The following is a 14,923-nucleotide window of genomic DNA, read 5'->3' as shown; positions in this document are numbered from 1 at the left end:
TATGGAAATATAGCTGTCTTATCAGGCTAAATCATGAAGAAGGGCTGCAACAGAGATAAGCGTCCCATCCCCACTAATTCAGACCTTGTGGATTTGCCCTATTTGCCCAAATGTGTATGATATAGATGGGTACAGGTATGGTCACCGGCAGGACACACAGGAAGGGACGAATTGAGACTTAAGGGTGAAATCCAAAACTTTCTAAGAAACAGCAGCAAGCAAACGGTCCATCCAGAGAAAGCTGGACTCCCCAACAACGGCTGAACCTCTTCGCCCAAGAAGAGGAAGTTTAGGTCCGAGGAGAAGTGTGCAGTTCACTGACATCATGCGTTAGGATTTCTGGGTTTTGAAGTCCAAAAATACGCACCTATCCTTATATAATTTACATCAGTTTGATACTATTCTAAATACTTTGAATTTCTGTCAGATTTATTTGAGGCTAAAAAGGTGGCTAAACTATTTCACAAATAACAAAGTGAGTAAACTGAGTTCAGGTGGGTTTACCCTCCACTGTATCTGTTGCCACCCAATATAAACTTTCTTGCTTGGTCTCTCTCTCTCTCCCTCCCTCAGGGGGATAATGTGTTGGTGAACACCTACAGCGGTGTCTTGAAGATCTCCGACTTTGGCACCTCTAAGCGGCTGGCGGGAGTCAACCCCTGTACAGAGACCTTCACCGGTAACTAGTTTACACTCTGATCTTGAGAACATAAATGCCACTGGTGTACGGTAAAAGATTGTGCGCGAAAACATGTATTTTAACCTGTAACCTACAGCTCCTATAATGCCTCCAACTGTAGAAAATGTTTCATAGCACACATATTAGAATATAAATGGGCTTTGAGGAACTGTATGGGGTTCTTCCTATTGTGACCATAGGAGACCCAGAAGGTGCCTTGATGGACCCTGATGGCACTTTGACAAATCTTTAACATAGAGGGGTTCTTTAGGGAACCCTTGAAGGGACCCCCCTAGTTTTTCGGGGGGTAACGTCCAAGACAAATATCAACATTGCATTATACACTATATCACCAATTTAAGCTTTATTATCCGTCATCCAACACTGTCTTACCACTACAGTAACAGCTTAAAGAAAATATACACACTACCAGTGTTACGGTTTGTCTTCTTGGACCCAAACGCAGACATGGAGAAAGGGTGGATGGAGAAGGAAAAAGGTTTATTGGAAGGTGGGTGGTTGGTTTGGGGAACAGGACGAAGAGATGGGTTGAGGCTGAAGGCAGCGAGGCAGAGCGGTGCGGGTGATCTGGGTCGAGCTGGCTGGCTGGCAGGCAGAGAAGCAGATGAGCAGGCAGGCTGGCTGGAGTGGCGTGGGCAGGCGGAGAGACACACAGGAAGAATCCTGGACACAGGAGAAACACGATTAGATGTCAGGCACGAGGCATCACTGGAATAAACTCTGGTACACTAGATACAGAGTAACCGAGAGAGCGACTAGGCAGAACAATTTGGCAGTGAGTGGATGGCGAGCCGGGGATGATATACTGTGGGCTGATGAGATGATGGGAAGCAGGTGAACAGACTGGAGACGAGCTGATTGCAGGCAGGTGTGCAGGACGAGCTGGGAGCCAGGAGAACGAGGGGAGACCACGCCCACACACAAACAAGACAGAGACAGGGGAGCACTGGGAACACAGGGAAAGGGAAACACAAGGAAAACACAAGGGCTAGGCTGGGACCATGACAACCAGTTCAGTTTCACAAAGTGCTGTGATTCATACACAGCTAGTAATTCAACCCGAGCTCTATAAACAGAGTCATAGTAACACTGTGATCTCAAACCAGAAGAGTAAATATCAAATGACCCTCAAAATGTCAAGAGCTACTATCAGCCTCTATGGAAACACTCATAAACACATGTGCATGTACGAATATGTGCACACACACACACACACACACACACACGCATGCACATTCATGGCCATCTGGCCTGCTCCAGCAGCCAGCGAGGAGTGTAATTAGATTAGCTAATCAAGCAGAGGCAGAAGGGTGTTTACCTTTCATTAGCAGGTGTGTGTGTGTGTGTGTGTGTCACTGGAAGGGGAGGGAGAAGACAGAGGTACTTTATCTCATGGTGTGTGTGTGTGTGTGTGTCCTTATCTCTTTTTCATCTGCTACTTTCTCTCTCCTCAGATTCCCCCTTTTATAGCTCTCTCTCACCCCACAGCCTCTTCAGCCTCTCTTTAGACCAGTATCAGTGTTTAGACCAGTGTTTAGACCAGTGTTTAGACCAGTGTTTAGACCAGTATTTAGACCAGCATTTAGACCAGTGTTTAGACCAGTGTTTAGACCAGTGTTTAGACCAGTGTTTAGACCAGTGTCTAAATTAGCCTGTTTCTACAACCTCTCAACTAGTTTTGGTGCTCAGCTACTCAGAATTATTGATTGCTTGAAAATATCAGATCACAAAATACTGAGAGATCCAATAAGATATAATAAGCATATTAAATGTAATTTTAATGAAAGTTTAAGTTTAATTAAGTTTGCTTTTTAACATTGATTTCCTCAATATTTGAGCAAATTCTCCTGAGCTGACTGCTTGGGACGCCATGTGCTTCACCACATCTGTTGAGAACCAGCTAAGCTGTTATATTTTCATATCACAATTTTATTTTTCATTTCTATTTAAGGTTAGGGTTTGGCATAAGGCCTCGAGTGAGGTTAAGGCTGAGGCTGAAGTTAGGATTAGGTTTCTAATCAACCTTTTAGGTAAAAATGACAAGACGAGCTCCAGCTTTTGCAGTTTGTTTAGAAAGATTAAACTCTACATCTCTGTCTCAGTCCCTAAATTCAATCAAGCTTTATTGACACTGAGTATATAACCTGAACATTTATGGCCTCTCCTTATCTGGCATTGGTAATTGCTGTCCCAGGTCACTATCTGCCTGTCTCTCTGTGTAGGGACTCTGCAGTACATGGCTCCAGAAATCATTGATAAAGGCCCGCGGGGCTACGGGGCCCCAGCTGACATCTGGTCCCTGGGATGCACCATCATAGAGATGGCTACCGGGAAACCCCCCTTCCATGAGCTGGGGGAACCACAGGCGGCCATGTTTAAGGTTGGTATGTGTGTATGTGCATTTAAAGGATGGATGCTGAATAAAGACACAGACTGAGTGCTGTTGATTCTTCCCAGTTTGTGCATCCAAAGGTGCTATCGGGAATCATATAAAATGTCACAACACATCACCCCATTTCTAACTTTATTTGTGTTGATCATATTAGCTTAAAGTTAGCACTCTCCCATATATTTACAGTGTTCTTTACAGTGTACAATGACTGTAATTATACCAAAATATAGCAGCTACACATGTAATTTAAAACTAAGGTATAGAAAGAATGGAGGAAAGTGGACCTGTATGCTGATTTACAATGGAATCTGAACTTTTTTAGGATAATTTTGCATCAGCAATTGTGCATTCATGTGCTATTGGATATATAAGAAAAACAAATTTCCTACTTGGAAATTTCACATGAACGCCCTCCAAAGTAACGCAGAGTTATGACGCAATGGTGACCTTTAACCTTTTCAACATAGGAAACATAGATGCTCCTTTATTGCAAGTTTGTAGTTAGCCAGACTAACCCAGCATTTGTTTGAATGAAGTTCGTCAAAGTAACTTGTTTAGCTGCGGGACGTCTGTGTTTGTTTATTGTTTGTCTTCCGGGTTTGATTTTCAAAACAGCACATGAATGCAACTTTGTTTTGCAGCCGACTTGGAAGTCCCGGATGTCTGACTTTCCCACCAGCACACCAAGTCCTTAAAGAATCTTTTCATGCCACACTGTTTTTGTGTGTGTGTTTGGTGGTGTACGTCTGTGTGTGTGTGTGTGTGTGTGTGTGTGTGTGTGTGTTACAGGTGGGAATGTTTAAGATCCACCCAGAAATCCCTGAGTCTCTGTCGGTGGAGGCCAAGTCGTTCATCCTGCGCTGCTTTGAGCCTGATCCTCACAAGAGAGCCACCGCCTCCGACCTGCTCAGAGACACATTCGTAAGACACAACACCAAGGGCAAGAAGAGCAAGATTGCCTTCAAACCATCAGGTTGCACACACACACACACACACACACACACACACACACACGCATGTACACTCCCAAAATATGAAATGATGAAACGACTGCATTGTGCTGACTGTTTTTGTTTATTTTTTTGCATGTTTTTGCTCGGGATTGTTTCAGTGTGGCAAGGTTGGTATCACAGAACCATACATACTGTTCAAATATGTTGATTTTCTGTTCTGTTTGTGGTGAAATGAAGGTATTTGTCTATTGGAGGATTTTCTCAGTCTGTGGGAATGACTGTGTGCTGTTAACTTCACAAGCCACATCATCTTCTGAGTTTCTTTAAAGGAATAGTTCACCCAAAAATATAAATTCATCCCCATGCCAGTACAAAATTGGATGAGTGTTTTTTTTTCATACAACTTACCAGGAGTTTGCCAGGCTCACTGCTGGAGAAGCTTTCTTCCAAACAGATTTGCAAAAAATGGTTTCAAAAAGGGCAACAAATGTCCATAAATGTCCTCCATACAGTCTAATTATGGATTATGCTGCAGCTGTATGGGGGACATTTATGGACATTTGTTGCACTTTTTTAATTTGTGGGTGAACTATTCCTTTAATGTTTACATGTTCGTATCCAGAGCAGCATATAATGAGTGAGCCGGTCCAGAATCAGGACAGGACACATGACTACTGATAAACTCACTGACTGTGGTGGGGATCAAACCTCTGACCTTTAAGTAATGGAACTGTCTTTCAGATCGAGATCATCTGGCTTGTGAGGTTCGTGCCTGGTTGACCTCAACCTGTCTGTCATTCCATAAGCTTGGAATTATAATGCTCCATCTGAGTTGAGAGTAGTATTGAGATGGAGAGGCTTTGCAGCTGCATCACAAATCTCCTATAGCAACCACATCTGGTGCCATCATGGAGGTCCAGTGGAGAAATGGCTGTCCGCAAATAATGGCTAAATCCAAACAGATGGAGAGATACCTGAAAATAATTGTTTGAAGTAAAAATGAATAGTTTGATGACACAAGAACCTGTCCTACCCTCTGATCCAAGTCACTAGGCTACATGTAAAGAACCTGGTTGTAATGCTACATTATTTGAAGAACTAATTTTTGACCATAATGTCAGATGGAGCCTTATAATTCCACAGTTACAGTTTGTGTTCCTGGTGGTTCAGTGGACTAGACCCCGTACCTGTGATGTTGTGGGTTCGATTCTGGCTTATGACCTTTGAAATACTCTCCTTTTTTCCTGCACTCTTTACTATATGATAATCACTGTATATTATAAGAGCAGAAATAGTATTAGTAGTATACATATTCTACAATAATAATAATAAAATAACTTGTGTGTACACACTGTCGAACTGAATAGTTTTGTTCCAAAATCAGATGTATCCGCCATTTGAAAAAAGCTATGATTCTTACAAAGTTACAAGTTACAAAGTTGTTACAAAGTTACTAAGTTAACTCCAAATTAAAACAAATCGTAGCACTCTTTAAAGTTAGTAGCTAACTATAGTAGCTAACTCTTTAAAGTATAATGAATATAACATTTTGTAATAGAACTCTTCATTTGTGAAAGAATATAACAGAATAAAATGAAAATATGTTTCTCATTATATGGCTCAAGCAATGTTTTTTTTTTTTCCTAAAACGGATTCATAACATTTTGTAAATGGATTCTTTGCTTGCTTGTGTGTGCGTGTTTTCTGTATGTGTGTGTGTTTTCTGTGTGTGTGTGTGTGTGTTCTCTGTGTGTGTGTGTGTGTGCTGACCAGACTACATCCGCAGCGTGTCCCTGCCGGTGCAGCTGCAGTGCGAGGCCACTGGCAGCAGCAGCAGCGAACACGGCTCCGTCAGCCCGGACTGCGACTCCAAACACGACGTTTTCTTCCAGAAGAAGAAGCTCTCTGGCTCCGAGAACCTGCTCAAACCCCCCAACTCCAACTACCTGAGGTGTGTGTGTGTGTGTGTGTGAGTCTACACACAAGTTATTTTTAGATGTCATGTCTGAAATATCCAGGAGCTCCTTTGTCTCAGTTGCTGTTGATTTGCTGAATTTGCACATAAAAAAGACCTTGCACACACGACACTTTGTCTGCTGATTTTGCACATCAGCTCCTTTTGCTGTCCGCTGCCTTTACTGATCCCATCACTGATATATAATAAACCTTCATTTAACCAGGCAAGTCCAGGGTTCAGCAGCAACAGAATATTTATAACAGTGTATTCTACATACAAAAAAATGTAGCTTTATTCTGTCATGTTACTTAAAAAGTAATGTATCCTTGTTACAGATACTTTTTAAAAATTAGAGGATTACTTCCTTGAATACTTTTAAAGTGAAAGCGAGAAACTCAGCAGGCCATTTAAATAGTGGCAGCTATTCTACGTCTTTATAAAATGTTGTACAGAAGAAAATTTGTGTTTGTATGCAAACCTGAAATAAATTTCCTGAACTTTGTAATTTCTCACTTTTTCTCATCTGTACCTCAAATATGGAAAAGTAATCTGAATACATTACTGAGTTTGGGTAATCCCTTGTATTACGTTACTGATTTTGATGAGGTAACTGGTAACTGTAATGGAATATATTTTTAAAGTAACCTACTCATCCCTTGGCAAGCCTATTAAGAAAGTGCAATGTCATGTTTTGGTGGATTTATGTGTATTTTTTGTCCCTGGGCTGCTGCAAACAAAATCCTGGTGGGACAATAAAGATAAAGTGAATATGCGGATGTGAATGAATGTGTGTGCATGTGTGTACGTATGTGGGTGTGTGTGTGTGTACGTGTGTGTGTGTGTGAGTGGCAGGTGGCCTTGCTGTTCTCACAGTGCGCTCCATTGCTTTTTACAACATTGTTATAATGAGGTCTGATAATTTTTACAAGCTTCGGTTGGCGGGTGAGCAGACACACGCACCAGTACATGCACGTGCACAGACACACACGTGCACACAAACAAACGGGCGCAGGCAGCATACGTGCACGCCCGTCCACCCTCACACACTCTCTCCCCACTTTCTTGGGCACACACAGTAGCCAGGAGAGGCTTGTATCTGTAAACAGACCGGCCTGCGTGTCCTGCTGTTGTAAATCAGTTGTGTGTTCCATGGCTTCTTTTATATTCCTCTGGATTCATTGCGTATGTGTGTGTGTGTGTGTGTGTGTGTGTGTGTGTGTGTGTGCCGCAGTGTTCCTGATGAGGGTTCGGTGTCGGAGGACCGCAGCGCGCCCCCCTCCCCCGAGGACCGGGACGGCGGTCTGTTCCTGCTGAAGAAGGACAGCGAGAGACGGGCCATCCTGTACAAGGTCCTGAATGAAGACCAGGACAAGGTCATCTCCAACCTCATGGAGAACCACATCCAGGTGTGTGCGTGTGTGTGTGTGTGTGTGTGTGTGTGTGTGTGTGATAAAGAAGTGGCAGAGTGTGAGATAAAGAAGTGATTCCCCGCAGTGACATGACTAGTCCCAACATCCAAGTGGGGATTCCCAAAACCTTCTCAGGAAAAAATTTTAAGTGCTATTTTTTTCATAACTTTGGTCTTAAGAAAAAAGAAAAAAAGGAAAGTTGATAGTCCTTTAGTATTTTCTTAACTTCATTTTTAGAGTTTGCCCACCTTTTTAGGGTTGACATAAATCTGTACCACATAAATTCATAATATGCATGATAGTAAGTATCAAACTGGTTTAAGCTGTATGTGGATAGGGTCTTTTAAGGGGGGGAAACATAAAGTAAAGATCTTCTGAAAATATGATTGATTTTGTTAATATTGGTGGTTATTAGAGGTCATAGTTCACCCACCTGTTACTTTACCACTACATCACTGTTGTCTTGGTATGTGTGTGCTATGTGTCTTGACTGCCTGTGTGTGTGCGCGTGATTGCATGTGTATGTGCTTGTGTGTGTGTGTGTGTGTGTGTGTGTGTGTGTGTGTGTGTGTGTGTGTGTGCGCAGGGCAGTGAGGAGCTCCAGCTGTCGGTCGACCACATCAAGCAGATCATCTGCATCCTGCGAGACTTCATCCATTCCCCAGAGAGACGCGTCATGGCCACCACCATCTCCAAGCTCAAGCTGGACCTGGACTTCGACTCCACCTCCATCAACCAGATACAGCTGGTGCTCTTTGGGTTCCAGGACTCAGTCAGTGCACACACACACACACACACACAGAGTCACACACACAACACGTAATAAGACATCGCTCTTAGTGCAAACAATTAGTCATTCGTAATTAGTCACTAATATAGCAGCATTGGCATAGTTGGTAGTGGCTTTGTAGCCACAGATGTGCAAAATCCAAGGTTGATAAATATTAAAAGATGCATAAATGACAACTAGGCTGATAGAAAGCCTGAATAGCTGATACCAGTGTCTAGAGTTAAAAACACAGCTGTTAAACTTCACTCCTTTTCTTATATTGAGAGAATTAATTAGCTTGATTGGAGGTGCTTGTTCAATATTGTTTAGACTCATGAGGGGAGGCTTTAGTCTTTGCTAGGCACAGATGCACAGACTGAAAATAAACAGATATATACATGTGCAGCAAATTTTCCACTGTTAATAAGTGTTGATTTGTCAGTGTCAGTTACGATCTAAAGTGTTAAATTAACTCTAATGGGTGTGGACTTACAGAAACACTGGCATACTGTTGAGCTTTACACACTTGGATGAACTTTTCTGCACTTGCATACAGTGTGATACCAAGTCGACGTGTGTGTTTCTGTGCCTTTGTGTGTGTGTTGCTCTCAGGTGAACAAGGTCCTGAGGAACCATCACATTAAACCCCACTGGATGTTTGCAATGGATAACATCATCAGGCGAGCGGTGCAGGCTGCGGTCACCATCCTCATACCAGGTGGGCGGGTCTGAGCTTTTATCCCCATCTAGTGGACACACACACACACACACACTCCAAGTGAAAATTAGAACTGTATGAATATTCATGCAGTGTCGTGACTGTGTTTTGCATAAAAGCAAGTGTTGCGGAGAATACTTAAATTCAAACTGGTGACACAAAGGACTATACCAAATGAAATATTTAATACCTCTCTCATACAAATGCATGATTGTGATCCATGACCTTAAACTTTCACCCACCAGAGCTGAAGACCCATTTCGGCCCGGCGTCGGAGAGCGAGGGAGCGGAGAAGGAGGACGAGGTGGACGAGGAGGAGACGGAGTTCTGCCCCGTCTTGGCTCCTCCCACTGACGACTCCGGGGCGACCCCTGACCCCACCGCCTCCGGGGCGAGCACACTCAGCTCCACCCACTCCCAGGAGCCTCAGCGCTCACACCACCCGCTGGGAGCACAGCTGGGACGGCTCAAGCAGGAGACCAACCGGTACACACACACACACACACACACACTCTTCATGAGGACCATTCATTGACTGACATTGACTGACATTCATTCCCTATCCCCTAACCCCAACCCTAACCCTTAGCACTACATGCCTAACCTCATCCTTCACCCTAACCTTAACCTAATCCTAATTCTAGCCTTAACCCTAAACCCAAGTCCTAACCCTAAAACAGCCCCTTGAAGAAGTGACGACCGGCTAAAATGACCTCACTTTGCAACAGTGTCCTCACTCAAATTGGTTCTCGCATAGACAGAAGTACAGGAACACACACACACGCACGCACACACACACTGTAACAGTTGAAATATGCCTACTATGCTTTTGGAACATTGTTTGGTTGCAGTAACAGATTAAGTCACTGGGTGGCGCTCCTTGTTTTTACTGAGACAGAGTTACAGCAACAGGTTGAGTACTACTCCCAGTCTGTCTCCTGACGAGTAGCTTGTCTCTTCAGTAACGATTTGGTACGTGTTAAATATAAATATAAAAAATAAATATATCAATCTACATGTATGTTGAGAGATTATAGTGCCGTAGAGACCAGGCATTGTATGGTTGACAAGTATAGGTGAATAAAGTGGTACATGTGTGAAATCTCAATACTGACGTCGTCTGGCTCTGTCATGCTATCCAGGAGCAGCCTACTTCCCTAAAGCTAATGTAAGCTAAGACACGACCAAGCGCGTTACAACACACACACACACACACCTACACACACACACACACACACACACACAGTCTTACTTAAGTCACTTTTGGGTTATTTACATAGACTTACATTCATTTCCTGGAGACTTACCCTAACCATAACCATAACCACTACTTGCCTAAACCTAACCCTTACCCTAACCTTAACCACTGACCCAAAAATCAGCTTTTTACCAATTGGGGACACGGCTTTTGTCCCCAATTGCACAAGCCGTCCCCAATCAACTGGTCTTAAGTCTGGTGTGTGTCCCTGAAAGTGACTTAAGTCATACCCACACACACACACAGGTACCTTTGAAAAATGGCTTCTGGGAATACTTTTAAAGTGAAAGTGAAAAATTCAGAAGGCCATTTAAATAATGGCAGGTGCGTAATGTGGCTCAAAAGAAAATGTGTGTTTATTCTTTCTTATCTGTACCTTCATACCTCAAATATGGCAAAGTAAACTGAAAGTAATCAGAACACATTACTGATCTTGGAAAATCCAGCACATACATGCCTGCTCATTTAATTCAATTTAGACAAAGATAAAAACAAAAAAACAAAAAACACAATAAAAAACAAAGTTAAAACCTCAAAAAAGTAAAGTTGTATTACATAACAAAATGCATTTCAGAGGTTTTTATTATTTTTTTCTTTATTTCAGTTTTTTGAATACATAGACTAAGACTAAGGATGCCAAGCTGCCAGATGGCACCTGACTTGTTTTTTGAAGCATATCCTTTGCTGTAGTGACGTGAGAGGAGAGAGTTCCATTCAAACATTTCAACAGATCTCCTCCTACACACACACACACACACACGCACACACACACAAAATTGCTGCACACATGCTGGCATAGTACTACACACAGGCACGCAATGATTAAATTCCACCAAGTCTCTCTCTCATGCAAAGGAAGGACATTCTTAATAACCTGTGGGAGGAAGGAGACAGAGAATTTACACACGCACGCACACACACACACGCACACACACACACACACACACATGCAGACACGCCTACCAAGAATGCAATGTGTAACAAGTGTTGCTGGTGCTGTGCTGCCCCCTGCAGGCTGCTGGAGGAGCTGCTGCATAAGGAGAAGGAGTACCAGCAGGTCCTGAAGACGACGCTGCAGCAGAGAACACATGACCTGGAGCTGGCCAGGGTCCGACACAGACCAGCAGGTGAAAGAAAGAAAGAAAGAAAGAAAGAAAGAAAGAAAGAAAGAAAGAAAGACCTTTCTGTGTCTGTATTCTGTCTCTCTCACTCTCTCTCTCTTTTTTTGCCAGACGTTTCACCTCCGTCCATCTTCCAAATCCCAGCTGACCACGAGCCTGACAAGCAGCTCACTGATTGGCTGAAAGACCAGGGGGCGGACCCTGACACCATAGACAAGGTCGGGCGTCTTGTTGTCTGATGGCGGCGGGAAATGGGCGTCTATAACTTGCCTTCAAATTAGATTTCGTTTACTCTTCTTTTACTTATTTATTACTTTTATAGTTGAAGTGTGGTTGTAATGTGATAGCTTATAGGCTTCCTGTGTGTTTCTGTGTATCCTAGTTTGTGCTGGAGGAATACACGCTGAATGACGTTCTCATTGACGTCACCAAAGACGATCTCCGCTATCTACGTCTACGGTATCTACTCTCTCAAAATTTGACAGAAAGGAAGAACGAATTAAGCTACTCTTGAAGGCCAATGGATGTTCTTAAAAACAAATCTTTATTGGAACAGAAAAACCAACATGTTTTGGCAGAAAGCCTTCATTACGGTTATTATTCTTCGATGTACAGTTTGGTATTGATTTATTATTTGTAGTAGCTTTAAAGCTTCATTGTTGACTCCTAGACATTGACCTTTGACATGTGTCTAACTACTAAGGCGGCGGTCACATGGGGCATTTGGCATCCGTCACATTCATGGACAACTATGCGTGTCTTGAAGCCTTTTGAAGCAGTCTGTACACATTTCATTGGCTGATGAAGTCCGTTAGCGGATGATGTTTACCTGCTCTCCGTCAAAAGTTTCAGCTTTCTTTATAGACCGGGGTGCAATATTTTCACGCACTGCCCTTCAGGATATTGTCCGTTTTTGTGGCCTCAATGTCCAGACTCACAGCCTCACGGACTTTGAACTCTACAAGGGCTTCTGGCTGTCTTATCTGCAAAATCAGCAAGTGCTTAAAGGCTCTGATGTGAAAGTTTGGCGCCTTCAATGCAAATCTACAGACTTTTCAGAGGGAATTGCCCATAATTCATAGGGTCAGTGGCGTCACAAAATTAGGACACTGCATGGGGAAGCGTCCAAAAAATGCAAACACACCAAACAACAAATGATAAAATCAAGCATGTCAGGTGTTAGAAGGAAAAAAGTTTATGTAAATATTTATCTTGCTAGTATAGTGTGTTATTGCACTTGTGTATACAGTTGTTTGTATCTTCAGACATATACATCCGATTTCCACAGATGGTCAAGTACATGTGGGCTTTCCACGTCAGACAGTTGCCTCACTGTATCCAAGGCAACGTGTGATGTCATGAAGCTCGTTTATCCTTTTGATACCATTTCAGGCCTTCACACGTTCTCACACTTACGCACTACGCTGAGTCTGCGAGATTCAGCATTTGTCATATAACCCTGATGAAGGCTTTCTGCCACAATATGTTGTCAGAAAGCCTGTCTTTACTGGTTTTTCTGAACCAATAAAGACATTTTCTTTAATATCCATCGGCCTCCAAGAGCAGCTGAAGTTGCTTTTCCTTTCTGCCTGTTTCCAGTGATGTTACGTTTTGTTTTTTTCTTTCACAAAATACAGTATAAGACTCCATCATACATCAAACCAGCATGGTAACTCTTTCTCCCCTCAGAGGCGGGGTGCTCTGCCGCATCTGGCGGGCGATCCAGCGGCACCGAGAGCGAGAGAGGCTGAGGAGTGACGAATGCACGGAGGAGGCATGATGGGATAGCTGGACTACAACCCTGGAGGACTCACTTTTGCAGAAACACGCACACACACCACACACTACAAGCCGGCGATGTCTTCTCTCTCTCTCTCTAACTCTCTCTCTCTCACTCTCTCTCTCAGCACAGACGAGACACGGTGTGAACATGAGAGTGTTACAGTGCCTTTTCATGTTGTAGTCTCTGCATGTACAGGATTGACTGAATCTGTGTCCGACTGTGCGTGTCTATACAGACCAGACCAAAGCGCTTTAGTGCAGGCACTATGTATCTGTATGTGTGTTTACATGTGAGTGTGTGCGATGTGTTTGTGCCTGCGTACTGTCAACATGACATGTGCCTCCACAACTTATACAATGATGAAAGTATCCTAGTATACACTGCAGGGTCGGGGCCATTCATTAATTGGTAAATGGTAAATTCCAGTTCAATTCCTAGAGTCGGAATTGGAATTGGAATGTCACCCAGCTCTAAGGAAACAGAATGTGAATTAAATTGGAATGACAGAAAACAGAATTAAATTCCATGAAATTCCACTTCTAAGAGAGTTTGTCTTGACTTGCCAAATATTATAAATCAAACATTATGAATCAAACATTATGAATCAAATAAAACACAGTTAAACAACAAATCAACATCAAATATATTCAATCATAATGTATGTGTTACGATTACATGTTGTGCATCAAATACCACATGAAAGGAACCATTAACATTTTATGATAAAAAAAAACATGGAATTTCACAGAATTAAAAAAAAAAAAAAATCTAACTAAGAAATTTAATTCTACTTCGTGAAGTTTCAGTTCTATTCCCATTCTGTTTCCTGTAGGTTTTTTCAAATTGAATTCCTTAAAACCGGTTTTAATACTTACATACTTAGTTTCTTACAAACTTGCCTATGGTGTTTGGGTCCGTCCCTCTGGTCTTTCAGCCAATTGGTGAAAGTCTGAAGCCATTCCAGCGTGAGGTAGAATACTTTCATCATTTAATGGATAATTATTCCAAAGCTGTGCACAGGAAATCCACAACTTAAGGTATTGACGACTGATCATTTATTTAAAATCGGGGAGTGTGAGCTAAATGCCTAAAATGTTTTGTAAAATAAAGCAATACAGCCAACTTGACCACACTGACCACTGCTCTGTATAGGAGATAATTCATTGAAACACACACACACACACACACACACACACACACACCATATTGAAGATTCCCACCATGTCAGCCAGTTTTTTTGTATGCATGTTATTTATTAGGTGTGTTAGGTTTCCTTTATGTTCTACATGTTGTAACCTTTCATGTGTCTTCTGTCTGTATATCTATTTTAAATGCTTTTTTTATTCCGACTATTATCTGTATGTGCTTGTCTGTGTCATGGTTTCTTGTGTTGCTTTAAAACTGCAATAAAGCGTCTACTGAATTTGTTGCCCACTCTGCTTCTATGTTAACTGTTGTCACTGGCTTATATCCTGGTTAAGAAGTAGCTGGTAATGTCATCAGGGACAAAACTGGGGAGACATGGATGTTTCTTCAGACATGATATCCAAACAGCTGTTCTTGATCATGAGAGTACAAACACAGTTTCTTGCCCCATAAAATGTATTTGTAGCAAGGCCACTGCAGTCATACTAATTGGCGAGTTATCTTTATGTACAATTTCTAATTAAGTGAAAAATGACATATTCACCTTGTTGGGCAATTTTCCATGTCCTAATGAACATCTATTATATCAAAACCCTACTTGTCCCTCCTGGAAAAGTATATGTTTAGTGATTGCAGCATCACGTACCAATGGGCATACATAAAGCACACCCAGTTCCTCTGGTCCACCCTCGCCCATTTTTGAACAACCCCACCCCA

General features: G+C 42.4%; 1 protein-coding gene across 1 annotated transcript in view; it reads left to right on the top strand.

Moving 5' to 3' along the window:
• map3k15 (mitogen-activated protein kinase kinase kinase 15) overlaps window positions 1-14,156 on the top strand; it is a 29,203-nt gene extending 15,047 nt beyond the window's left edge. The window contains exons 18-29 of the mRNA XM_071895402.2: window positions 574-679; window positions 2,923-3,080; window positions 3,882-4,065; window positions 5,819-5,996; window positions 7,234-7,408; window positions 7,998-8,183; window positions 8,793-8,898; window positions 9,144-9,384; window positions 11,171-11,283; window positions 11,389-11,495; window positions 11,660-11,736; window positions 12,967-14,156. Of these exons, the coding sequence (XP_071751503.1) occupies window positions 574-679; window positions 2,923-3,080; window positions 3,882-4,065; window positions 5,819-5,996; window positions 7,234-7,408; window positions 7,998-8,183; window positions 8,793-8,898; window positions 9,144-9,384; window positions 11,171-11,283; window positions 11,389-11,495; window positions 11,660-11,736; window positions 12,967-13,057 (1,722 nt within the window). The 3' untranslated portion in view covers window positions 13,058-14,156. The remainder of the gene's footprint in view (window positions 1-573; window positions 680-2,922; window positions 3,081-3,881; window positions 4,066-5,818; window positions 5,997-7,233; window positions 7,409-7,997; window positions 8,184-8,792; window positions 8,899-9,143; window positions 9,385-11,170; window positions 11,284-11,388; window positions 11,496-11,659; window positions 11,737-12,966) is intronic.
• Window positions 14,157-14,923: the final 767 nt, after the last annotated feature.

The sequence above is a fragment of the Centroberyx gerrardi genome, chromosome 22 (genome assembly GCF_048128805.1).
Source record: "Centroberyx gerrardi isolate f3 chromosome 22, fCenGer3.hap1.cur.20231027, whole genome shotgun sequence".
Lineage (NCBI taxonomy): Eukaryota > Metazoa > Chordata > Actinopteri > Beryciformes > Berycidae > Centroberyx > Centroberyx gerrardi.
The sequence above is the reverse complement of the archived record's forward strand: the minus strand, read 5'-3'. Positions and strand labels throughout refer to the sequence as shown.